This window comes from Pteronotus mesoamericanus, unplaced genomic scaffold (genome assembly GCF_021234165.1).
Source record: "Pteronotus mesoamericanus isolate MK-2021 breed Mesoamerican mustached bat unplaced genomic scaffold, CSHL_Meso_final contig_78, whole genome shotgun sequence".
Taxonomy (NCBI): Eukaryota; Metazoa; Chordata; class Mammalia; order Chiroptera; family Mormoopidae; genus Pteronotus; species Pteronotus mesoamericanus.
The window spans coordinates 18,198,166-18,225,700 of record NW_026555258.1 but is presented as its reverse complement, the minus strand read 5'-3'; the positions used below and the strand labels follow the sequence as shown (position 1 = coordinate 18,225,700).

Here is a 27,535-nt window from a genome sequence, read left to right as displayed (position 1 = left end):
TTATTGAAAATTAACAGAAATGTGTCATCTATAAAAACTTTTACTAGAAATAAGCATAAAGGATCTCTATGGGGTGATCAAAATGTTCTACAATTGGCTTTGATAATAATAGCTGCACAATTCCATAAATTTACTAATAATCATGGTGTTGTTATGTGGTATAATGTTTGGCTATAAATTACATCTCTAAAATGCTGTTTAAAAAATCCATTACCCACTCAAAAAATTTAAAACAATTTTGTCATAGTAAAAATTCTTCCAAGTGAAAGTGAGTTTTAACCCCATTTGTTAAAAATATTCTAATAAAACAATTTTCAAGATCAACTAATTTAACCAGAAGAAAAATGGAACTTTTCTAAGAACAACAGAAATTAGTGGATTAGGCTGAAAAATTAGTATCATAATTACGTACAGCAATAATGAAACACTTCTATTTATAGTGCATATGTTTATGAGCTATCCTCAGTTATGACAACCATTAAGATCAGGTACTACAATAAAGTGAATTTAAAATCAGAGCTTAGAATACTGAACCAAAATAAAAAAGATTTCTGAAATTAAGAAAGCATATTAAATCATATTTCTCCCTAAATGTTTTTTATGAAAAAGTTTCATCGTTAATAAAATCTTCAAAATATTTAATACAGCTTATTTAATCACTCATGTATTTGTACGTATTATACTATACATAATGTATATAATACAAGATGGATAAAGTATATGAATAATTAAGCATATATACATTAGGAGTATATGCTAATTTTTTTTAACTGAGAAACACTATTAGAAAGTTCAGAGATTTGTAAAACCTGAATCTTATTATGCCTCTCTCCTGCTTTTAACTATTCAATGTTCCCCACTGTTCTTAGATGAAAACCAAGCTCCATAATTTGGCTTACAAAGCTTTCCATGACATTGCTTCTGTCCATGTGTACAGCTTCAACATGTCTCTCCCTTATATTCTCCACTGGACTTTCTTCACTTCCATGTTCCAGAAGCCTTCTCTCTCACTGGTAGTATCTGAGAAAAGCTATTTGCCCTCCTTTTCCTATGTGGTTAACACACACTCATTTTCCACATCATTAACTATCATTTCTCTTGGTACACCATCTTTGATTCTCTCAACTAGGTTAGGACTCCCAGCTACATGTTCTCTTCTTTACAAAACTTTATTGTCACTGTAATTACTTACTAATTCTTATGATCCACTCTATAATCAGTGTCAAACACACTACTTAGCACACAGAGGAAGTCAATAAATATTACTGAATGATGAAATGTGTTCAATCCACATCACAGATAATATTAAAAACAGCAAAAGAGAACTTACCAAATAAGATAAACAGTCCATGTGGTGTGATAAGCTGAAAAGGATAATACAAAATATAAGTGTCTAATTTAAGAAAAATTTAAAGTAAGTTTACCTGTAGTAATAACACTTGACTTTGTTTAAAGCATTAGTTTTATATATTTTCTCTCTATATATTCATGTTGGATTTCAATAAAAATCATTGAAATAAACTTAAAAAGTTTTTTTTTGGAATACAACTTAACACCAGAAACCACTATAGACCTCCTCCTGAACGACTATTTTATACTTTTCAACTCACATCAGGGTTGAGATTGGTGACAAGTAGAACAGAATTTCCTGGTATGCCACTAGCCCCAGGAATGGCCATCCTTCCAGTGACAGCAGAGGAGGCGATTGTGAGAGGACCGAGAGCTCCAGGAACAGCTGGGACTGAGAGACCTTTTAAAAATATCAAAAGCATTTCATATTCTAGTTATCTGGAGATTACAACACTTAATAAGTAAATAAATGAAGACAAAAGAAAAATAGAGAAGAAAATGTGTCAAAGCTACCATAAGGGTATCACAGGCCAGTTTTCTGCCCTACAGAATCTGTCTGGAAGTTCCTTGTTCTTCAGCATTATCCTAGTCAGTGTTCTATTATCCATATAGTACTTTGTAGAGCAACTAAATTCACTGTTTTCTTTTTTTTTTAAAGATTTTTATTTATTTATTTCTAGAGAGAGGGGAAGGGAGAAAGAGAGGGAGAGAAACATCAATGTGTGGCTGTCTCTCGTGTGCCCCCAACTGGGGACCTACCCTGCAACCCAGGCATGTGCCCTGATTGGGAATCAAACCAGCGACCCTTTGGTTCACAGGCCTGTGCTCAATCCACTGAGCCACACATGCCAGGACTAAATTCACTGGTATTAAAAGCCATTAGACTTCTCAGAGGATCTATCAACTACAAGCATGCCCTCATTTCTAGAAACAGATATATTCCAGCACATTTCTATAAAGTAGAACAAATTTGCATATTGACTTCTACCATAAAATAAGATACATACAAGGTCTGTCCGGAAAAGTCCAGCCATTGTTAATATAACAAGAATGGTCTGCATGACATCGACGTAACCTGGTAGCCAGGGAAAGTGGACTGGAATGCGCATGTGTGAATAATGATGACTTCACTGTACTAGTTTGCAGGGACAGTAGATGCTGTTGAATGAGCATGTGTGGCCATCACATTCAAAATGACTAAGCAAGTAGAGCAATGAATCTGCATCAAATTTTGCATTAAGCTTGAACATTCCTCCATGGAAACTATTCGGATGATTCAGAAGGCTTTTGGTGACGATGCAATGCGTGCAGTGCAAATAAAAAATGTGGCACAAATGCTTCAAAGATGGTCAAGAATCTGTTGAAAGTGATACTCGCTCTGGAAGGCCTGCAACAAGCAGAACACTGAGAAAGCTGAATGTGCACAGGCCGCAATCAACAAAGATTGGTGACTGAAAGTGCGAGAACTAGAAGCTGATCTGGGTATTACAAAAATTACCGTGTCCAAGATTTTGACACAGGATCTTGGCATGGAACGTGTTGTGGCAAAATTCGTTCTGCAGTTTCTGCTAACAGAGCAGAAGGAACGCCGTGCTGCAGTTGCTAATGACTTGATTCAAACCACTACCAATGAACCAGATTTGGCATCCCTGTGACTTCTGCTTTCTCCCAAAACTAAATAACCTTTGAAAGGGAAGAGATTTCAGACCATTGATGAGATTGAGGAAAATACAACAAGCTGATGGTGATTCCAACAAAGGATTTTACAGAGTGTTTTGAACAGTGGAAGAGATGCTGGGAGAACTGTGTGAGGCCCCAAGTGCCTACTTTGAACAGGACTAAAGCATCATTGTTCTAGGTACAATGTTCTGTGTATCTTGTATCTTCTTCAATAAATGTTTCTATTTTTCATATTACACAGCTGGATACTTTCTGGACATACCTTGTATATTTTAAAGATCTTTGAGCAGAATTCACAAATATACATGTAGGTCGTATTGCCATGTTCTAAAACTGCATTGTGAAAATGGCTGTTCAACTTTGTGATTTTTAGTTAATTTACACAGAGTTGTATATCTAAGACAGGTATACAGCCAGAAATACATTCTGCATGGGAAAGCATTATGTAACCTTGTAAAGTGCTATATATGTATTATTACCATCAACTATAGATTTACAGGATTCAATATTCTTTTGTACCAAGAATTTTCAAGTCCTCTATTCTCCAGATATGTCAGAACTACTGAGAAAGTTCTATATACTGCAATATTGACACTATATACTGTACTTAAAACAGCATACCTTCTCTGAAGGTCCCACTATTTGTGTTCTCAGCTTAAAAATCGTAAGGTAGCCCTGAATAATGTGGCTCAGTAGGTTGGGCATTGTTCTGCAAACAAAAAGGCTGCCAGTTCAATGCCTTGTCAGGGCACATGCCAGGGTCATGAGCCAGGCCACCAGTTGGGAGTATGCAAGAGGTAATCGATTGATATTTTTCTCACACATCGATGTTTCTCTTTCTCTATCTTCCTCCTTTTCCCTCTCTATAAAAATAAACAAAATCTTCAAAAAAATTATGTAAGGTAAAATCTCTAGTACAAAATAAAACAGTTCCTTAATTTATTGATTCTTAGAACTCAAAATTCCTTGTAATAGACAGGATCTTTCCACTTTCCCACGAATCATGTAATTAAATTGCAATATAGTTTACATTCAGCCTCCTGGTATTGTGCTTGATAAATCTAAAGTTTATCACTACTATCGTTCTGATGAATTTTAAAATTCTGCAGACTACCATCTCAGGCTGGATACTCTTCCACGAAATTTATAATCAAGTCTTTCATATGACTTCTTCTTATGCCACTCCAATCCAACTCTACAACTTTTGAATAACTTTTTTTTCATTTAAAATTCTTTTCAATTATACTTTATTTCAAATTTTATTTTGTATTAGTTTCAGGTGTACAACATATTGGTTAGACAATCATATACCTTACAAAATGTTCCCCCTAAGATTTTAAGTACACACCTGGCACCATACATTGTTATTACAATATTATTGACTATATTCCTTATGCTGTACTTTTGTAGGTCTATCATATATTGCCAAAAGCACAGCTTAGCTACGTTGTAGGATGCCTATGTGTATGCATATGTACTCGTATATACACAGTCATTCTTTGATATCCATGGATGCCCACAAGTATCAAACTCTGAGGATGATCAAATCCCTTACATAAAATGGTATAGCACTTGCATATAACTTTTATGTATCTTCCCATATCCTTTAAAAATTATCTCTAAATTACTTACAATACCTAATACAATGTCAGTGCTATGCTCTGTGAGTGCTTGTTAAACTGAACTGTTTTTAGGAAATAATGACAAGAAAAAAGTCTGTATGTGTTCAGTAAATACACAATCACTGAATGCATAATCACATACTGCGCATCAGTAACATTTCTGTCCCCAAATATTTTCAATCCACAATTGGTTGAATCCACATATGCAGAGCCCATGGATATGGAGGGCTGACTGTCTATCCCCCTCTACAAGAACTTAAAAGTTTTATTGACTTCTCTTTCTTAACATCAAATACTGTAGTTGATGTTAAGAAAGAAAAGCTGATATTCAAAAAGAAATATCTAGTTGATATTCTAAAAAGAAATATCTACAATGAGGAAAACCTGTAACACTACTTTGAAATGTATGTCAATTAAACACGTGGGGGCTTCAAATATATAAAAAGTCTACAATGCCTGCATTTTAATGGAATAGTCAGAATATTCGCTTAATTAAGCATGTTAACATGTCTTAAAACCACCAAAACCCTACAACTTAAACCTCAGTCTTATCACCCTTTCTTTTTTAATTAACTTCATCCTGTCCATCAAAGAGAAAGTAGTTAAAATTCTCTGAATTAGAAGGGTAGGATATAAAGATTATTGCCAGAAAGCAGCTATATTGCAACTTAAAATAGTTATAGTCATAAATCAGCTGGAAGCTGGAAACGTAGTATGTAGACTAGCTTAATACCACTCTTCTAACTGCCAACCTCAAAATTTTCTTTAGGAACCAGAGATAATATCATAAGGAAATTTTTTTGTTCCCTTAAGTTATGATCAAACTTATCTGTTTACTACTTAGAAAAGAGTGAGAGTCATTTGGCTGTGTATAATGTGTTCCCATGTATAATGCACACCCAAGTTTTTGGCCCAAACTTTCAGGAAAAAAATCTTTCATTTTAATTTCTTAATTCAATTTTTAATTTATATTTAGGTATTTGGTTTTTTTGTATTATAAAGGAATTTCAGCATTTATTTTTGAAATTTTATGTAACAATTACCAAACACAAGAACACATACAAGGTATTTCAGGTACTAACCATGTATAATGTGCATCCTTATTTTTTCCCTCAAAAATGTGGGCAGAAGAGTATGCATTAAACATGGCAAATACGTATCTCCATTAGCTAAAGAAAAAAATACATATCCCCTGAAATTAACAGCATGCATACCATCTGATGGTAATCTTCTGAACTCATTATAGATGTTTATTGATTCAAATATTTACTAACTGCATAATATGTACTGAATGCCATCAAAGGTTTGAGGACAAACATTAAGATACAGATCTGTTCAACATGTAGCTGATAAGCTTATCGGCAAAGACAGATTCAGTCCATGTATTTTATACAATATCCAAAATGGCAAACCTAAGGCTATTTAATATAGTCAACTTAAAGTTATCTGTGCCATTAGCAAATATAAACAATGTAGAACATATAATGGAAATTTGCAACTGAGAATGGAACAAGAGAGATTTGTAAATATAAGGAAGCTATGTATCATACAATGAACCACTTCTATGGTTGACACACATAATACTTTTATTGTAAATCCTTCAAATATGGTAATATTTTTCACCTTGATAAGTTCCTAGAAAATACAGAAAATCAGAAAAATAATTTCAAATTCAACTTTAAAAGAGTCACCTGTAGCTTGAGGAAATCCAATGGCTGGGGCAAATCCAGCAGCCCCCGCATATGGTGAGGAAATTATACCTGGTGCACCTAATAGGAAAGAGAAGCTAAAATAAATATACTACCTTCTATAAATATGGTTATCAAAGCAGTATAAAACAGCTATTTGAGGGTATATTACTGTTAAAGAGTTTCTGTTATGAAGTAAAAATTTATTCAACAAGTGATCCTTAATGTATAAGTGAAGAGTCTCTTCCATTTACAGAGGCTAACCCCCTTCAATTGGGTTCAAGATTTAAGAGTACAGCTTAGCTGTTACTTAGTTTTGAGTTATTAGTTTGTTACTTAGTTTTGTTATTTAGGATGAGATTCTTGCCCTTATTTAGGGGACTGTTTCTATGTGAAAATAATCAAATACTTATTAAGTTATACTGTACCTATGCGGTACTGCATTGATAAAAAGAAATATGAAATAAAAATTCTTGTCTTTGAGAGGTTTACAAACTAAAAATATAATTAAAGGAGATTCATATGCTGAGGATCTAGCAGTTTAAATACAAATGTACTACAAGTGGCCTAAGAAGAAGGGATCATAGAGGATTCATTCTGTTTTGGAGAAGGTTTCTCAGACGTAAAATTTGAGCTAGACATTACATACTGACAAGCACAGTGTTTACTCTGTACTAGATGCTAAACAAATGCTGTTCCTCTTCCCTTTCCTTTTAGAAGCATGGTGATTATGCATCATCAACAAAAATAGGACTTAGTTCCAATGGAGGAGTCAGTATTACGAGAAAAACAATTTGGTTTTGGACATGTCAAGGTGGAGCTAAAGACATTCAAATGGAAATGCCCAACAGGGGAAATGAGGGGACAAACTCAGAATAACTATTATAAGAAACAGAACTGTAAATCATCTATGTATAAATAAATATGAGAAAGCCATGCAAATGAGAGGACCACTTAAAAGGACACACAGCAAGAAATAAAGAGGGCTAAACCCAGAATCTGAGAGTATTAGTACACTTAAGTGGTAGAAGAGGACATTCTAAGGAAAAGAGGGAAAAAAAAGCCTTAGAAATAGAAAAATGTGAATTATAGAGCTTCGTGATCTAGAGAAACAAGCTTTTTAGGGAGAAGAGGTTCAAGAGAGGTTAAAAAAATGAGAAATGTACAAGATAAAGAATAATTTTAGAGCAACAGTGAAAAGTTATAGATTGTGAGAGTCAAAGGGAGTTTGTTTTTTTTTAAATGATGGGTGATGAATGTATTTATAGGAAGAAGAATGTAGGCTGTATTTTCCAAAGGAATTTAAAACTTATGTAATTTTTTTCTCTTCATTGAAGAGAATTATTTGACAGAATTAGTTAAATACATAGCTGTGATTTATTAAAACAGTTCAAGAAAATACGGTCATTTAGACTTAGGGATAGAGCTAGAAGAAAGACCTGAAGATACAAAAAAAAAAAAGAAAAACAACAAAAAACACAACCAACCCCAAAAAAACCCAAAACCTGACAAAATAACTGATATAATAAGGGAAATATATTTACTGAAAGCATATTATGAGCCAAGCATTCTTCCAGTGCTAAGAAAGCACTGAATGAAGAAGAATCTCTGTCCTTGATAAACTAATATTCCAGTCAACTGAAGATCATAGGTAAAATGATTCATTTTTACAAGAGTAACTATATTTAAGGCATAAAGGAAGGCAACAAAAAAGCTTCAATATGGAGATGAGTAATTATAAAAACTTACCCTAGGAGGTTAAACATAAGAAGAGATATGAAAGATTGTGTTATTGTTGCCAAATACTCACTTGCCTCTTCCATATAGCTCTGGCCAGTCCCGTGACTTGGGAGTGCCTCCTATGGGAGGAACACGCATTCCTATGCAACTCCCACTGCATTTGATCATGTCAGAGAAACACATAGATGGACATGCTGCCTCTAAACAGCAGTTTTAAGAGGTATTATGGTATAAATCAACTCTTATTTTTTACTCTCTGCCACAGAATGCCATGTCTCCAATGGAGTGACATTTTTGGCCCAGGCCCTAGATCACGAAGGCAAATGAAGGAGGGTTGCAAAAGCAGATCACAGCTGCCTAAGTGTCGTGTATGAGGGAAATAAATTTTAATTCCTGTAAACCCTGAGATTTGGGGAAACAAGGGAGGTACTTTTTAAACACAACAAAGAGGCTAACACAGATGCTCACTGAGAGGGGTACATGAGACAGGAGAGCCGTAGGTTCTAGAAATGAGAAAAATGTTGAGATAACTATTTCAGAACATAAAATAGTGATAAATACAAGAACTGGCAGATGATTACCAGGATCAAAATTTTAAATAACTGTTTACAAGTAGAATATTAATTTTTAATATTAGATTATTAGATTAATAATTAGATTGAGAACATCTGTTAAAATTTGAAAAAAGAATTATTTGTGAAGTTTCCAAAAATCTGTTCCTCAAATAGGCAGAAACAAAAACATTGGAGCAGAGTAACCTGTTAGACAATAGGTTAGTATCTTTATGAAAAGATTATAGAAATCTTCAAGAAAAAGATCTAAGATTTGAATGGTTAAGAACAGATACTTTGTATTTGGAAAATGTACCACCATAAAAGTATTAAGGCAAGACAAAATAATAGACATTTTTACCTATGAAATCAGTTTATCAGTATTATTTATAATAGTAAAACCCATAAGGAAAAAGCTTAATGTCCCAATTGGAGAATGATTAAATATACTGAGTCACTAGACAAAACACAGAGCCATTGACAATATTACAAAGAGTGTGTACTATGAAAAAAAAGCACAATTATAATTATGTTTTTTTAAAATGTGGGTTTAGTAGCACACTAAACAATATAGACCAATTTTATTGCAGAAAACGCTCAATGAAAGAATAAAAGGATCTTTGGAAAGCTACTTACATGTCTAGCAAAGAAGGAACAAAAATGTTCCTGAAAGTTCTAACCAAACGCAAGCTCTCATGCATATTTGCAGCCAATATTCATATTTTTAGGGGTCCAAGGGAAAACTAATAAAATTGTGGGTTTAGATAAAGATGGTCCCAAATATAAAGCTTTTAATATTGAAGAAAAGAAATTCTCTCTGAAGGTACATACCACCTTGATCCTAAGCCTCAAAAAAAAAAAAAAAAAAAAAAAAATCACCCAATCAATTATATAAATATAATGAATAAATCATGAAAAAAAGAAAATGAAAAAATATCTTATTGAAGAAATACAGCTGCAAAGATTTCGGACACTGGAATTATCATATAAAGATTTAAAGGTATGTTGTAAAATATCTGTAGGGCAGGAGTCAGTTTTTGAAAAAGAACCAAATAAAATTTCTAGAAATGAAAAGCAATTATTGAAATCTGAAATGACCAGAATTTTAGCAACAGATTAGATGAAGGTAAAGAGATTGTTAATGAAATAAAAGTTAGACCCTAAGGAGTTATTTAGAATGTAGCTCAGAGATAAAGGAATAAAAAATACAGAAGTTTGAGACACTCATCAGAATAGAGTAAAAGGGTATAACAGGTTAATAAAAGTTCCAGAAAGTATAAAAAAAAAATAGTGGGGAGGGTAAATATATGAAAAGATAATTTCTAGAACAACAACAAAAAGGTAACCTACCAAATCAAGAATCCCAATGAGCTCCAATCAGAATAAATCATACTGAAACTACAGGACATCAAAGATAAAGAAAATATCTATGGAACAGCCAGAGAAAAGAGTAGTAATTAGGTTGACAGCTGATTTTCTCCGAGCAACAATGAAAACCAGAATACTGTAGAATGATTTCTTTAATATGCTGGGGGAGAGGGGGACCTACAAACCTAGAAGTCTATCCTAAGAAAAATAGCTTTTAAAACTGACAACAAAATAAAGACATTTTGGACAAATAACAACTGCAAGTGTTACCACAAACTTCCCTAAGTGAATACTGAAGGATGGGCTTTAGGCACAATGTAAGTGATTCCCAGATGGCATATCTCTGTTGAAACAAGGAATGGGAAACCTCAAGAGTTATGTGTGACTTAATCTAAATGAATACTGATTGTATAAAACAATACTATTGCCAGGTTAAAATAAAATTTTAAAACATATATCATAAGTCAGAGGAGGTAAAAGGAATTAAAGCAGCATGAGTAAAATCTGAGGGTATCTGGAGAAAAGCACTCCAGGCAGAAGGAATAACCAACCAGTGGAACAATCTAGGAGTGGGAACATAACTAACATGTTTTAGAAACAGGAGGGGTATCAGTTTGGTTGGCAGAAGGAGCCAGGAGGGAACATCAAAGGAGGTATGTCAAAAAAGTCAAACTGGAGTGGATAGTATAGGACTTGGTAATCCAACATAAGACTGTGGGCATTTACTCTAAAAGAAATGGGAACCTTTGGAAGGTCATCAACATTAGATTCAATTATATGACTTAGTTTTCTTATTTACATACAAGAAACTATAGATATAAATAAAAGGTACTATGTGAACAATTCTGATGTATATTTAAAAACATGTGAAACTATCATCACAATTAAGATAACAAATATTTCCATCATCTCAAAAATTTCCTTGCGTCCCTTTGCAATCTACCTTTTCACAAACCCTGCCTGTCCTCAGGCAACCATTGATCTGTGTTCAGTCAATATAGACTAGTTTGCATTTAACATAATTATATATAAACAGAATAATATATTTTTTATCTGCTTTCATTCATAATGGTTTATTTGGCTTCTTTCATTCAGTATAATCCTGTTGTTCTTATCAATTTATTCCTTTTATATTGCAAAATAGTATTTCATCACATGGATGAACTACATTTTGTTTATCCATTCACCTGTAACAGAATTATTTCTAGATTTTGATCATTACAAATAAAATTACCAGAACATTTGTGTACAAGTATTAGTGTAAACATAAAAACAGTATGCTAGTGAAAGATGTCCCACATCTTTGAAACAGTAAGCCTTTTTAATTTTAGCTATTCTAATGAGCATGTAAATAATACAGTGGTTTTAATTTCTATTTCCCTGATGACTACAGATATTGAGCCTCTTTTCATGTGCTTATCACGGCGCATACACCATCTTGTAAAGTAACTCTTCAAAACTTTTGCTCATTTTTATTGGTTTCTTTGTTTCCTTATTATTGTATTGTAAGAGGGTTCTTTATATAACTTGATATAATGAATCTGTCTGACATGTGTGCTGCAAATATTTTTCTTCATGTCTGTAGCATGCCTTTTGGTTTTCATGATGGTATCTTTCAAGCAGTAACACTTAAACCTCTGCACATCCCAGGTTGCAAGATTTTCTCCTAAGTTTTCTTCTAGAAGTTTTATAGGTTTAAGTTTTACACAGAGGTCTAAGATCCATTTCAAGTCAAGTTGTCAGTATGGTGCGAGATACTAATCATTTATTATTTTTTTCCAATATGATATCCACCTGTCCAAAAACTACTTGAAAGATTTTCCTTTCCCTGTTAAATTTTACATGGGCAATTTTGTTGAAAAGCAATTAACTACATGTGTGAGGTCTATTTCTAGAGTCCCTATTCTGCTAATTTAATTTATATAGCTATCTTTCAAACACTACCATATTGGCTTGATTACTGCAGCTTTATATTGTCTTCCAATTAATAGTCTTTTGAATATTCTAGATACTTTCTTTTTCCATTTCTATATAAATTTTAGAAGTTCAGTGCATCTTACTATAGAAAAAAATTAGTAAGTTTTTCAATGTTGCTGAATATGAAATCAAGAAACAACTCTGCCTTTCTATATTAGCAACAGTTAGAAAACAAAGTAACAATAATAGCTAAAATTTACATTGCACTTTTGCCATGAACCATTCTAAACTCTTTATGTACATTAGCACATTTAATATTCATCACAACTCTATCAATTAAGTGCTACTATTATGCTCATTCCATATATAAGGAAACAAAAGCACAGAACAGTTACGCAATTTGCCCAAGGTTATACAGATAATAAAATAATAAATATTAGACCAAAACTATGAACAGTAAAATGACAACAAACTCACAACTATCAGCAACTGAACCTAAAACAGAAACAAAAACTAAGCAAAAAAGTAGAACAGGGACAGAATCACAGGAATGGAGGTCACATGGAGGGTTATCAGTAGAGAGGGGGCTGAGGAGAGTGGCGGGGTGGGGGAGGGAAGTACAGGGAATAAAAAGCATAACTGACACAGGTACGAAATAGACAGGGGGAGGTTAAGAACAGTGTAGGAAATGGAGAACCCAAAGAACTTATATGTATAACCCATGGACATGAACTCGGTGGGGGGGAGGATGCTGGAGGGAAAGAAGGTACAGGGCAGAATGGGATAAAGGGGAGGGAAAAAACGGCACAACTGTAATAGCATAATCAATAAAACATACTTTAAAAAAATAAATAAATATTAGTTCTAGAATTACAACCTAAAAAGTATGGTTCCTAGGAATAAATCTAACAAAACATCCAAACCTTTAGGGAGAAAAGTCACCAAATCTAATGAAAGACATTAAGGAATATCCAAATGAATGGAGAGATGTATGTCATTCAAAGACTGGAAAATTTTATTGTAAAGATATCAATATCTTCTAAGTGATTTAGAAAATCAATGTACCGATCAAAACACCAATAGCTTTTTTGATAAGCTGATCCTAAAATTCATGTGTAAATGGTCAAGAATTGCCAAGATACTCTTGAAGAATAAGGTAAAAAGACTTCCTCTATCTGATATTGAGACCTGGGGTAATGACAGAAGTAAACAGACCAATGGAACAACACCCAGAAAACTACTTAAGGGAACATTAATCTGAAGTTTTAATGCTATAGGATAACCATGTTGAAACTATTTTTTGTGTATTACAGGATCAAGCAAATAATTAAGGCTAATGGAAACTAGCTTTCACATTCTTGAAGAAGGAAGTTATCAATATGAAAAAGGTGCTGGGTTGGAATTGGAGGCATCAGTTAAAATTTGTGGTTTTTAAACAAACACACATAAAAATATATTTATGGGGCACAAATACACATATATCCTAGTAATGTCCATTTAAAGTGCCTAACCCTGATATGATTACTCAGTTGGCTGGAGCTGCATCCCGTACACCAAAAGGTTGCGGGTTCAACCCCCCAGTCAGGGCACCAATGGGAGGCATCTGGTAGATGTGTCTGTTTGCTTGTCTTTCCTTCCTTACCTCCCTAAAGTCAACAAACATATCCTCGGGGAAGGAAGGGAGGGAGGGAGGGAAAGGGAAAGAGAAAGGGGGGGGGGGAAGGAGGAAGAAAGAAATAGAAAGGAAGGAAGGAAGGAACAAAGGGAGGGAAAGAGGGAAGAGTGAGTGAGAGAGAGAGAGAGGGAGAGAGAGAAAAGGAGGGAGGGAGGGGAAGGGAGAGAAAGGAAGAATGAACGAACCTATAAGCAATGATGTCTTCTTAGCAATAAGCACATCTAATGCCCAGATGTTAATTTCCAAATACCATTTCTCATTAAAAGGAACCAGAGCTCACTTTGCAGTGCTAAGTCAGGGCAAGTTAGGAAAAATCTGTTTTATCTTCTGCCAAAAAGTCAGAAAGTGATCAAATGCTAATGGGGATATTTCAAGAGGCCACAGAAGCCAGTGTGAAAGAGCTCCCACTGGCTAAATCTGGGACAGTATGAACATAAGATGAAAAATTATTCTACAAAACTATAACCCACAGAATAAGAATCTATGAATCCATATTGACATAAAAATAGGTAAATGAATAAGCCACAGAGATCTAATGCACAATATAGTAAATATAGACAACAGTACACTTTGTAATGTGATAAATACTGTTAACACATTGGCACTCATATAATATATAAATGTATCAAAGTAACATGTTGCACACCTTAAATTCATACAATGTTACATGTCAAATTTATTCAAAATGAATAAATGAATGAATAGGATGATGTTAAGAAAAAGTCCTTTATAATTAAATCCCAGCTAATAAAAGAAGAAGAAATAATGGAATTATCAAATCACCAATATAGCAACCATCACAGCAACAACTAATTTTGGCAATGGATATCAAAACTATATTTACACAGTCCCAACAGATCTTCCTACAAATTAATTACAAAAAGAAAAACAGTAACTTCATTGGAAGAAACTTGAGAGAAACCACTTTAATAAGTGACTGACTATAGGGGTTCAGAATGAGTTACCCCAAGACATGCCCTTGTGGTATGCAGATTATTTTGAGCTAAAGGCTACTGAAACCCTGCAGGCTCAAGAGAAACTTCTTCCTCCATTTAACTCCTAAAAAGAATTTAAATTAGAGCCCTTGCGCCAGAAATAACTTTTTATGATTTATCTATCTACTGAACATCTGCTTTTCTTACCCTGCAGTGACCTTTCTCCCCTTTGGAGACCCAATGTAGAATGTTTCCCTTTCAATCACTAAACCTCTTATGTATGTGGGGGTCTTTGACTTAAGTTTGGTTATTTTCTCTTGTTAACCTGTCTCATATAAATTTAGTTATTAATATTAGACCAGCCTAAAAAACCTGAAAGGGCATAGAAAAGTTTCTTCCTCTGCCCATGATCAAAGTTATTATCACCAGGAACAGAATAAACTGATATTGTGTGTCTCTTGATGTAATAAACAGAGAAAAACACATTATTTCAGCCAAAAAACCACACACTCATACTGAGTGACATTCTATACAATATCCAGCCTGAACTTTTAAAAAATGCAAAGATCATAATAGACAAAGAATGAAGAAATGTTCCAAATGAAAGAACACTAAGAAAACATGACAAATATATTAGCCTGATACTGGTTTGGATCTTTACTAGAAAAAATTCTCTCATAAAGAACATTACTTTCTCAACTGGCAAAATTTTCAAAGGTCAATGGTTTAGATAATTGTGTTATATGAATGTTAATTTCCTGATTTTGATAACTGAACTGTATTTAGGTAAGACTGACCTTGTTCTTAGAAAATACAAAGTGAGTATTTAGAAGTAAAGGCGCATTATGCCTGCAACTGACTCTCCAGTGATTTGGGGGTGGGGACGGGGGGGGGGGGGAATACCACCTCTACACACACGATAAACTGTGGCATGATGTTAATAATTGAGGAATATGAATGATGGATAAAAGACAATTCTTTGTACTATTTTTGCAACTTAAATAATTTCAAAATAAAGTTACTAAAATATTATAAACTTTAAATAGAATTATATAGTTTTATGATGTCAGGGTAACAAAAGATTTCTTAAATAAGACACAAAAACACAAATATAAAGAAAAGGGCAAATAAATTTGACTACATAAAAATGCCATAAAGCCAAAACTGGGAGGAACACATATAAACCGATACATAAAACCAAAAAAGAATTAGTGTCTGGAATATATTTTAAAAACTTCTACAAATAAACACAAGAAAAAGGAAGAAACCCAAACACAAAATAGGCAAAAGAGTTGAACAGAGAAATTCATAAGGGAGAATGGCCAATAAACAAATAAAAATACGTTCAACCTCATTGGTGATCAGGAAAATTTCTCAGCAGCCATTGTTCACAATAGCCTCAAACTACAATAATCCAAATGTCTATCCACAGTAGAATGGATAAACAGTGGTATATTCACACAATGGTAACCTATATCCTTGATGCTATTTAGAATGAATGAGCAAAAGACCCATGTATGAATATAATGAATCACAAGTCACAAAAGAAAAGAAACAGCATGATTCCATTTACATAAGGTTCTAAATATAGGAGAAAACATTTTTAAAATTAGCACTTAGGGCTTCATAATAAGTGGTAAGAAAACAAAACAAAAACAAAAAGCTGAAAAGCAAAAGAATGATTATCATCAAATTTGAGACTGGTTATCTTTGAAAGAGTGGAAGCACAATTAGTAAGAAGAGTGCAAAGAGTGCTTCTTGAATATGTATAAATATTTGATTTCTTAACCTAGTTGACAATTACATGTGTATTAAAAAACTTATTTACAGATTTTGTAAGGTTTTCTATAAATATAGAGGTAAAAGTAACCTTACAGTTGTCAGTACATGAAACAGCTTATTCTTGCATTATTATTTATTAATTACTGTATTATTTTCAATATGAAGAACTGTAAACCTAGTTTTGCCCTGCCCTGTATGTATCACTAAAAACAAGGACAGAGTGCTTACAACTCAACCGTAGGAACTTTAAATGACAATCTTTAAAAAAAAGAAAAAAAACAAACAGGTAGGAAAAAAGTTAGGAGCGTGTGGTATTTCAGAAGCCAAGAGAAAAAGGAGGGAATAGTAAAATTTCACACAATATATAAAAAGCATTCTTTGATGAGTCACTTATCTTAGGATGTAGGCAATACTTTATAATGACTAAGAATTTAACACAATGAAATAGGATGTTAATGTTCTGATATTCAGAAACCAACTATGCTAATTGTATTTTTAAAATGTCTTCTTTCCACAATGCAGAACATTAATTACACCAACAGTATGTACTAAATTATTGCAGTTAACTTTACTAAGTAGTTCTGCATTTGATAGTCAGTTTTGGCCAACTTCATTGATAGTTCCAATTTCTATCATGAGTTACTGAACTGGTAACTACAAAGATGTTTAGCTCTGCAAAACTGGAAATGTAAGTAGGGACTGCTAACAAATATAAAGCACAAACATTGGTCAGCTCAAAGCAGAAACTTTAACAATTTTAGGAATGTGAACTTAAAAACAATTCACTTGACTTTTTCACTTATAAATAACAAAAAGCTTTTATTTGAAAATAAAGTTACAAACTATTTTCTAGAAAATTTTGGACAACCAAATGGCTATGGATTCTTCTTTCTCACCTGTAAAAGGAGGATTGACTAAAAACCACTCAAAGTCTCAACTAGCAATATTTTATGGTGCCATTTGGGAAAAGAAAATCAATCATAAAGGGTAATAAAATTTAAGTTTATCTAAATATAAACCACACTTGTGAGAGGTGCAAAATAAAAAAGTAGCATACATTTACCTAATGATATATATCCAACTGGGCCATCCACTGCTTCTTCCTTAACATTAAAGGTTTATTTAAAAAGTATAAATATGGTCACAAGAATCAATCAATGAATGCATAAGTGTAGCAACAAAATTGATGTTTTTCCCTCTCTCCACCTTCCTCTCTCCAAAGTCAATAAATAAAATTAAAAATAAATAAAACCAAAAAGTATCAATATACTGGGAACTAGTTATAAATAAAAGGAAGTTCTTCAAAGCAACATTTGCAAAGACTATTCAGAAGACTGTAGTTTTAATAAAGCAAAACTACAACTTCCCACAAACTTAAAAGATGAAGTTCAGATGTTTAAAAAACAAAATAAAATAAATCCTGTTGTTTGAATAAAGAAAGAACATACCACTAATTTAGGTTCTTATTTTAAAATATCACTATTTAAAAAAGGGAAAAGCATTTTTCTCAAGAGCACTTAAGCCAATATTTTGTTGGCTACAAACCAACATATTTAAACTAATGTTACTATGTAAAAGACTACTGATTTGAAGCAAATGGTTGTGTGGCTAATAAAGGATGAATAACAGTAATGTTAGAAAATAAATCTGTAACTTTTAAATTCAGATACTCACTTGTTTTGCCAACTAATAGAATCTACAAATATTAAAATCTAACTAATGGACACATTTTGTTCTATGATCCTTGCTATCCTTTACAAATCCTGAGAGAATCCAAGAAGAAAAAGGCTAACTGACATAACATGGATTAATAAATGAAATGGCATAACTTCAGAAAACTTGCTTTGTGACTCAAAATGGAACTACTCACCAAAAGCAGCAGCCATAGGGGGTTCAAGGGATGGATGGCCATCACCAGTAGGAAGGTCTAAGCGAGTGAAGTCTCTGCTTTTGTCATTATTATATTTCACATTAAGGCTGGTGAGCTTGGAGAAGTCAATACGCAGAGTGCAGCATGCATTATAGATATTCTGGCCATCCAGAGCCTAAAGCATGTAAGAAAGGGACTGATATTTTGCAAGACAATAACACTGATAAATCAAGTAGCCTCTACTTTGACACAGAATGGCTATCAGATATAAAGCAGAGAGCACTGGACTGAAAAAACAAAAGACCTTTATTTACATTTACCTCTGCCACTATGTGTACCTAAGAGAGAAAAAGAAAATCTCTCTCAGTTTTTTCTTCTGTTATATAAGGATAACAATCCCTATCTTTTCTCCAGTAAGATCAAATGAAAGAGGAGAAATGTAAAGACTTGGAAAACTATTATGCAGTGTTGTACATTGTATTAGCTATTATTATGATTGTTTTGTCCACAAAAAATGTTTAAAGATATTTTAATTTTCCATTTCATCTTAATTCTTTTTAATGTAGTTTATATACATTAAGATGAAAGAAAGCCTTTTTAAATGATACTTATCAGAACAGCAATATATGAAATATTATCTTGCGTTTTTCCTTCTCTTGTAAATTTATTTTTTAGTACTGTGAATAATAAGCTGAGGGAAATTCGGAGTCAGCTCTGATACAAGACCAAAGATTAGTAATCCCTCCCCTTCACAATAAAAATTTACCAAAGAAATATTTGTATTATGACTTCCACAAATACCCAAACTTATAAAAATAGGTATCAGAAACCAAGACACATAAAAATGAAACAAAAAAATACACAAATATACAAAATACCCTAACTTGTAATAGTATTTTATGAGTATGCCATCATAAAGGTACAAAATAATATATATGAAGGTAGGAGGTACAGCAAAAGGCTATATTTTTAATTAAGAGCTAGACACTAAGTGGTACACAAAAGTACAACAAACCTTGTCCCTGTCTTTGGAAAGAATTTAGAAATAATTCAGATACTGATAAAAGAGAGAATTCCGGTTGAGGATAGATCTCACTAGGAGATGGGTCACATATAACTAAACTCTGAAATTTTATATCTCCGTCGAAAAGTCAAGCACTCAATGCACTAAAACAAAACAAAACAAAACAAAAAACCCTATGAATTGACAGCAGTATAGTTCCTGAGATTTAATGTCTTCAACAATTCAGAGTTCAACAAGATTCAACAGTGAGTATGGCTGCAAAAATAGTGAAATCAATCTTTGGCTAATTTAATAGAAGAAAATGAAGGTCAAAGGCAAAGATAATTCTACTTTATTAGATTATATCAGGAGTACTGTGCTCAATTCTATACTTTAAATATAACAGTAATGAGTCCCAGCGATCTGAGAATAGGTGATTTGAAACCATTTCACATGAACAAAGAAGTAATTTTTAGCTTATTGTAAAAAAGAGCACATGAAACAGTATATTTAAAAATGGTAATTTTTATACTATGTATATTTTAATAAAACTGAAAAATACATGATAAACTGGAGCAAGGGAGAAGACATGATGGCTCTCTTCGGTATCACTGAAGTGACTGATTAACACTTGAAAAATGAAAGAAAGATAATAATTACCATTTTGGCATATTGTGCATTCAATGGGTCAGCATACTGAAGCAAGGCTTGAAACTGATTATTCTTTGTAAAGGTGATAATTTTCAAGACTGTGCCAAATTTAGAAAATATCTGAAAAAAAGTTCACATTAGGTTAAATCTAAGTAAAAATTAAACTAACATGTCTTTATAAATACAACTTGATTCATGAATCCCATTTTTAAATTTCCCCTATTAAAACTGTTGGTCAAAAATAACTTAAATAAAGCCTAAGATGTTAAAGTTTCAACATCTATGCATGGCTTAAAACAGGACCTACCCCAATAGGCACTCAAATATTTAACCTATTTTATATGTCATAAATGACACAATACTAAAACAGGAGGCTACAATAAAAATTAATTAATGTTACAAGATAATGGGGTTAAAAGTATACGAATGCAAGTGAAAGAGTAATATGGACCAACTATTTCACTCTGACAATCAGCATCATCTACTTCTTGAGACTTTTATAAACAAACTACAAAATGTTCAATACAGACTGCTTTATTAATTCATCAAATATTCACAGAGCACTGTTCTAAGCACTGGAGAGTCAGCAGCGAACAAAACAAAGACTTTCTGCCCTTATGAGAAAATACATGTAATAAATGAGCAAATAAATAACAATGTCTAGTCATTAAAAAATTGTTACAAATTTTAAAAAGAAAAAGGGATGAGAGTAAACCAGAATGCAAGTTGAGAAGGTACAAGAGTGGTCAAGGAAGGTGTCTCTGAAGTGTCACTGGAGAAGAGGAATAAACAGAGTACAGAGAACGTTTCCTGACACATCCCTGGTTACCCGTGCTCTTACAACACTGTTATATTTCACCAACACAAAGGTTCATGGCCAAGGTTACTACAATGCATTTTGTTTTTCCCTCACACCCCATTTTAAATTTGAATCTTAATGAGCCAGAAACTTGTCCTTCTGCTTCTAAGAATAAAAAGATAATTATTCCCTCTACTGGTATGAAGTTGCTATTATCAAATATTATGTCTGAGAGTCCTTAACAGGACAAATGGCCCTACTTTTTAATTATCAGAAAGAGTACTAAAGGATATCCTAAAGCAGAAGCAACAACAACAAAAAGAAAGGTAAATTCGACTACATCAAAATTAAAAACTTTTGTGCATTAAAAATCACTATTAATAGAGTGAAAAGGCAACCCACAAATTGAAAGACAGTATTTGCAAAACATATATCTGATAAGGAGTTAATATCCAGAATACATGAGGAACTACAACTCAACAACAACAAAAACCCAATTTAAAAATAAACAAAAAACCTGAATGGACACTTCTACAAGAAAAATTAACTCGACAGCCAGAAAAAACAGGAAAAGATACTCAACGTCATAAATTAAGAAATGCAAATAAAAACTATAAAATACCACTTCAAACCTAATAAAATAGCTATTAGCAAAACAAAAAACAGAAAATATCAAGTGATGGTGATGATGTGGAGAAAATGGAACCCTGTGCACTATGGAAAATATTATGGTGCTCCTTCAAAAAAAAACTTAAAAGCATTACCATACGATCCAATGATTTCATTTCTGGGAATATACCCAAAAGGACTGAAAGCAAGGACTCAGACATATTTGTGCCCCATGTTCACAGCGGCATTATTTACAACAGTCAAAAGATGAAAGCAACCCAATGTCCATCCACAAATGAATGGATAAACAAAATGTGGTCTATATATACAATGGAATATTATTTAGCCTTAAAAAGGAGCTTCTGATGTGTTATAACATGGATGTACCTTGAAGAGAGTATGTTAACTGAAATAAGGCAGTCACAAAAGGACAAATGATACATGATTCCACTTGTATAAGGAACCGAGAGTAGCAGTCAAATTCATACAAAGTAGAATGGTGGTTGCTAAGGGTGGAGAAAAGAAGGGACTGGGGAATTATTGTTTAATGGGTGCAGGAGTTGTAGTATAGAAAAGATGAAAAATGTCTGTAGATACATATATTGTGTTCAGAACTTAATGCCACTGAACTATAAACTTAAAAATGGTTAAAATGGTGAAATTTGTGTATCTTTTACCACTCCCAAAATAAAGTAGTCTAAAGTCCATTATTATAACAATTGATTGAAGTAAAAGCATACTTTTAACAGGTACAGACATGATGAGGTAACAATCAATTTCCTTGTTACAGGAAAGATATTTTGGGGGTTGTTGCTTATTTTTTCTTTTTTTAATTGTATTTTTTTCCATTACCATTTATGCCCCTGACACAAAAAATGGAGAAAAGCATTTTGTTTCTAGAAAATAAAGTATTTCTATTCTGTAAGTTTTCTTTGCCAGTAACTTTTCAGAATAAAAATAAAGACTCAAATAAAGCAGGAAGAAAATATCAAAAAAAATAAGCAACAACATTTAGGAATCAAGGAATGCCTAAAGTGTGATTTTTAACATTATTTCATAGTTATCAAAATATAAAATTTTCAAAAGATTTGGTCTCAAAAGATTAACATTTGGGAAAGTGTAATATATTCAGATTTAGTTCTATTGATTATAAGGTTTTAACTCTATTTCCCTAATATATTTATTTTGATGTCATAAACATAAACACAGAGACTCAACCCTTGAGGTCTTCTGTACATTATAATCTTTTAGACTTTAAAATGGGACTAAGAAAATACTATAAAATTCTGGTAAAATTAATCGTCAGGGCAGAACTTGCCAGAAACTGAAAATGTTCACTAGTATTCACTTGCAAAAAGCATATTCATATTATTTTTAAAATATCAAGCACATTGGCCACAACTTGCTTTTAATATTTTTTGTAGACAACAAAACAGTAAGACTTAATAACCAGAATTTTATATTATTAGTATTGCTTCTTTTATGTAATACCATAATAATTGATTTCTGCAAGTTATCTATCTTTATTCTGTAATTCAAAGAGATCAGTCTTTTACCGTGATGAACTTTGTCTCTTGGACAGTCATAAAATATCCCTATATATAATAATACTTGGAAATAATGAATTATATGAGAATATTATTTTGAACTACTCCAGTGCACAAAGAAGTTTTTATTATGCAGGGTTGAGTTTACATAATGATCAGTCAAAGAACACCTTCTTTACCTACAAATTTCTCTAGCTGATGCCACAGAATCCAATGGCTTCAAATTATTGCCCATATACTGATGATTACCAAACCTCCAGCCCTGAATTCTTATGCAATCCAAATTTATTTCCCCATTGTCTATTCAATATCTCCTTCTTGGATGTTTATTAGGTATATCAAACTTAATATGTCCAAAACACCCTCTTGATTCCTGCTCTACCTCCCACTCCTGCCCCAAATCTTTTTTCCCTTCTGTCTTATTTTAGTATAAGATAGTTCTAATTTCCATAGTCTCACAGCCAAAATACAGAAGACATTCTTGATTACTCTCTTTTTCTTCATAAACCACATGTATTTGACCCATCAGCAAATCTTTCCAAACATATCCATATAACTATCTCTTATGCCTACAGAATCACACAGCAAGAGTGATTCTGTTAAAACATAAATGTATCCCTCTTCCCAAAATCCTCCAATGGTTTCCCCTCTCACTCAGTTTAAAGATTATAAAGGCTTTACGCCATCTGGCCCCTAAACCACTTGCTTCTCTGACCCTTTTATGGCTCTCCTAGTTTTTACACTCCAATGACATATCCTTATTTTTGATATCTGAACACATCAAGTATACTTCCATTTTAAGGACTTTGTACTTGCTGTTTTTTTCTGACTGGACCATTATTCTACCACAAACATACCCAACTAACACCTTAACATTCCTTGTTTGAAGTAGCACCACTCCAATCTCAATCACTCTCAATCCCCTTACCATGAGCTAAAGGAAAAACCACTAGTTTCTACAGCAGTTTAGTTAATGCCAACTATTAAGCACAGAATATAAAATAATCCTTTAATTAATTATAACAGGTGCAAGCAACTCCATACTTTCACATATCTCTACATCTCAATATTCATTGTGTTTATGCTATTACTTACAAAATTATCTTACCCACAAGACTACAAAGCAAAGATCAGTTTCTTACAGTGCAATTTACTAGCATCTGATATAGCTAAAATTTCTTGAGCCCTTAATACGCAGCAGGCACTGTTCTTAGTGTTTCTAGTGCATTAACTCATGTAATACTTACAATGAAGGGATTGGGCACCGTCTTTGTTCATCCCCATTACATAAATAAGTAAAAGACATAGAAGGGGTAAATTACCTGCCTGAGGTTATAGAGGTAGTAAATGATAAAGCTAGGAATCAAACCAGCTCCAGTCCCTTATGCTATACTACCTTTTGCTGGCTGATGAGATAGAGTGCCAGGGGGAAGAGAGCCTAATTAATGGTATTAGAGAAAGACTAAGGAAGCCTTTGACTGAAAACTTGATAATGCAGAATTCAGTTAAGTGACTAATGTCAGTGAAGTGTTACAAGCCTAAGAAAGAGAAAACAGAAATGGACTAAGATATGAATAAGCTGGCAGGAAGGGGAGAAAGTCAAGGGCCACACAAGTCAGGGTGCTAAATAGGTAGAGAAGTGTTAGGAAATAGGGTTTAAGAGATGGAGAAGATCTGCAGGTGGGGGTGTTAAGGGCTTTGGTCAGGAGTTTGGTTTGATCTCAACAACAGAAAGTAGCATTAAACAAGGGAGTGCTATAACAGAAAGGCTCAGAACCCTACACTGAAAGTTGCTATTAAGAATTCTCAGAATTACCCCTCTTCACCTGAAGGACCCTGTGATCTTTTGGGAGAGAAACAAGGTTTGTTACTGCTCTCAGAGAGATGATAAGTGAAATGATAGGACACGACCACATGATCCTGACTAAACTCACTGCAAGAGATAGCAATGTTGAGCCAAAAGAGCAAGAACATCCTTTGTAAAACAGTGTAAGTTAGCAGCAGCTACAGTGTTACAGTACCAAAAGCAAACAAACACAGCTGATGGATCATAGAGTGCTCCATTACACTTTGTGGGATACATAGAAGAGAAGAAAATCCACCAGAACAAAGAAACCAATCACTTGAGCAACTCCTGAAGCTTTTTAGGGTACAACAGTGGCTATGGACACCAATGTTAAAGCACTCTGTAGAATATGCTTCACAAATGCATGTTTAAGAAAATGATAGTCAGAAATCTATCATAGGGATCACTGGCCTAATAAATGGCATATTCTGGTATTTATATGCATGGCACAGGACCTGTATTAGGAAGTGTACCCAAGTTTTATCACCAGTTGGTACAGTAACTGGAAATGTAACTTAACTTCTAAGGGCCTCTGTTTCCTTATTTGTAAAATGTGAGAATAGGATAAGATGCATTTCAATTCTCAAAAACACTTGTGTGTGCGTGCACACACTCACCTGTGACTCCTCACTTAGCAGTATAATACAATGATGAGCAAGAGAGTTAAATAATTCTAAAATGGCTTCGCATTGTATTGGCAATATATACTGAGATACAGTATAAAAATAAGCAAATAATATGTTTTAGTGTTTTAATAAACAGATTGACAAGTATAATGAAATAAAATCAATATGTAACTAAAAGGGACAAAACTAACTGGTGTTTTTGGGCTAGATGCCAAATATTTATGTATATAGATTACCAATGAACTATACGTTACATTTTGAGAATATATATATATGGAGTATTACGTAAAAATATAACAAGCATATAAAACAGAACTCTGCATTTCACATTAGCAGGCTTGAATTCTAACCGGCTCTTCAAGTACTCTCTACAATATTCAATGCATCAGTTATCTGAGTCTCAGTTTTATTCACTATAAAGTTATACAATGAGGTGGTGACCTTCCATTCCTTAAATTTTAATAGGTCTTCATCGTAGGTAGGCCATGATTTGATAGAACGTCTTTTATCAAGTCAATTTATACATATTAATAACTAGTCAATGAAAGCTATTAATCAGTATTTAACATGATACTTCCACGTTACATAAAGAATTACTGTATATCTTTCAGTGCTTTTTATAGGATTTTATGTTTAAATCATTTTCATGCTTAGATATATAAAAAAAGAATGTCTCATACACCCTTTTTAAATCAGTATTTAAGTTTACAAAAATGGGAACTGTTAAAATTATCTCTGATTTTACTTCTTGCATGAAACAGGATGAATTTTTTTTTAATTATTTAAACCTAGCAACCAAAATTCACAACCTAAAAACATGTAAGTGTTCCTCCTTACCTGATGAAGAACTTCCAGAGTAACAGGGTAAAAGAGGTTTTCGATAATTATTCGGAGCACAGGGCTCTGCCCAGGTAGGATTGTGCCTTCATTGGTAAGAGCTCCAGGAAGCGCCAGACTTCCCGACTGGACAGCACTGACAGCCTGCAGTGCAGCTTGGGCTCTCTACATAACAATCCAAAATGAGAACTTTTGGTTATACAGAAGCATTATATAAATCCTAAAAATTAGTTAATGTGAAGTAATATGAAGTAATATAGTTAAATAAAAAATAAACATATCTACTCTTTCTGGATGTATATATCCTAAATTTATAATCAGTAAAGAGTCAAAAGACTTGGCACAATGGCACAATATATAAGAATGCTGCTTAAATTTACCTGAAGAAACGAAAAAAAAAATACACGGCAAAAAAGGAAAATTAGATACGGTTTTTATCCAAAAATTTTAAATGACAACAGGAAAAAAGACAATGTGAAAGTAACATTAAAGATCACTTAAAAACCATTCAAGTTCTCTTCTTTTTGTCTCCCTGAAAAGTTGAAATCTAAGGCCTTCGGGAGAAAAGGACTCATGGACATGGACAACAGTGCGGTAACTGCTGGGGAGACGGAGGTATATGGGGACTATAATGGTAATGGAAAAAAACAAAATGGATTAAATTTAAAAAATAAAACCTTTGGGTGGCATGTGGAAAATATATGGAGGAGAGGAGTTGTAGTGGTTCAGTGAGGTACGGAGGGGATCCCTGTAAGGAGGCATGCTGACACGGAGCACCAGGGCCTGAGCAACATTAGGAAAGCATCCATTTAGTAAAGCTTCCTTAGCAAGGGGAACCTGAGCCCAAACAAGGTAAGAAAGGGGCAGCTCATTTCGATATCAGAACCTGAGGAGCAAGAGAAAGGTAAGAAAGGCATCCAGAGGAGAGTAACCTGGACAGGAGTGTCCAAACCCAAGGAGAGTCAGTAAGGGGTTCAGAGGGGATGGGTAGCCAATGTGGTAAAGACAGTCTGAGTATGGTGAACAAGAGGTTTATGAGGGCCTGAGTGGGGTAAAAGGTAGTAATGGAGGGACTGCCTTGCAAGTGACGTTAGAGCCCAAGCAGGTGAACACAGACAAGTTTCTAAATATGCTTCACTAAAAGAAACCAGGGTACTCTAAAAAATGTCTACTTCCAGATGTGGAGTAAGGAAAGCAGAAGATAAATATATAACTTTCGTTTTTATGGGTTTTTTTGTTGTTTGTTTGTTTTTTTTTAAACTACAATGCAATGAAGTGTGTAAGGAATGACAGGAAGAGGCTGAAAGGGCCCCTAAGGGGGATCCTACTGGCCAAATATAGGACGATTTGAAAAATCACAATAATAATGATTATAACAAATATTGGGTTGGCCAAAAAGTTTGTTTGGTTTTTTCCCCTAAGATGGCTCTAGTAGTGCT

At 33.4% G+C, this 27,535-nt stretch overlaps 1 protein-coding gene across 2 annotated transcripts in view; it reads right to left on the bottom strand.

Moving 5' to 3' along the window:
• The window catches only part of PTBP3 (polypyrimidine tract binding protein 3), a 91,472-nt gene that overhangs the window by 11,005 nt on the left and 52,932 nt on the right, over nucleotides 1-27,535 (bottom strand). For both annotated transcript variants that reach the window (XM_054584519.1, XM_054584520.1), the window contains 6 exons: nucleotides 26,097-26,261; nucleotides 19,842-19,952; nucleotides 18,179-18,353; nucleotides 6,344-6,421; nucleotides 1,611-1,750; nucleotides 1,331-1,364 (listed from right to left, as the gene is read on the bottom strand). In XM_054584519.1, the coding sequence (XP_054440494.1) occupies nucleotides 1,331-1,364; nucleotides 1,611-1,750; nucleotides 6,344-6,421; nucleotides 18,179-18,353; nucleotides 19,842-19,952; nucleotides 26,097-26,261 (703 nt within the window). The remainder of the gene's footprint in view (nucleotides 1-1,330; nucleotides 1,365-1,610; nucleotides 1,751-6,343; nucleotides 6,422-18,178; nucleotides 18,354-19,841; nucleotides 19,953-26,096; nucleotides 26,262-27,535) is intronic.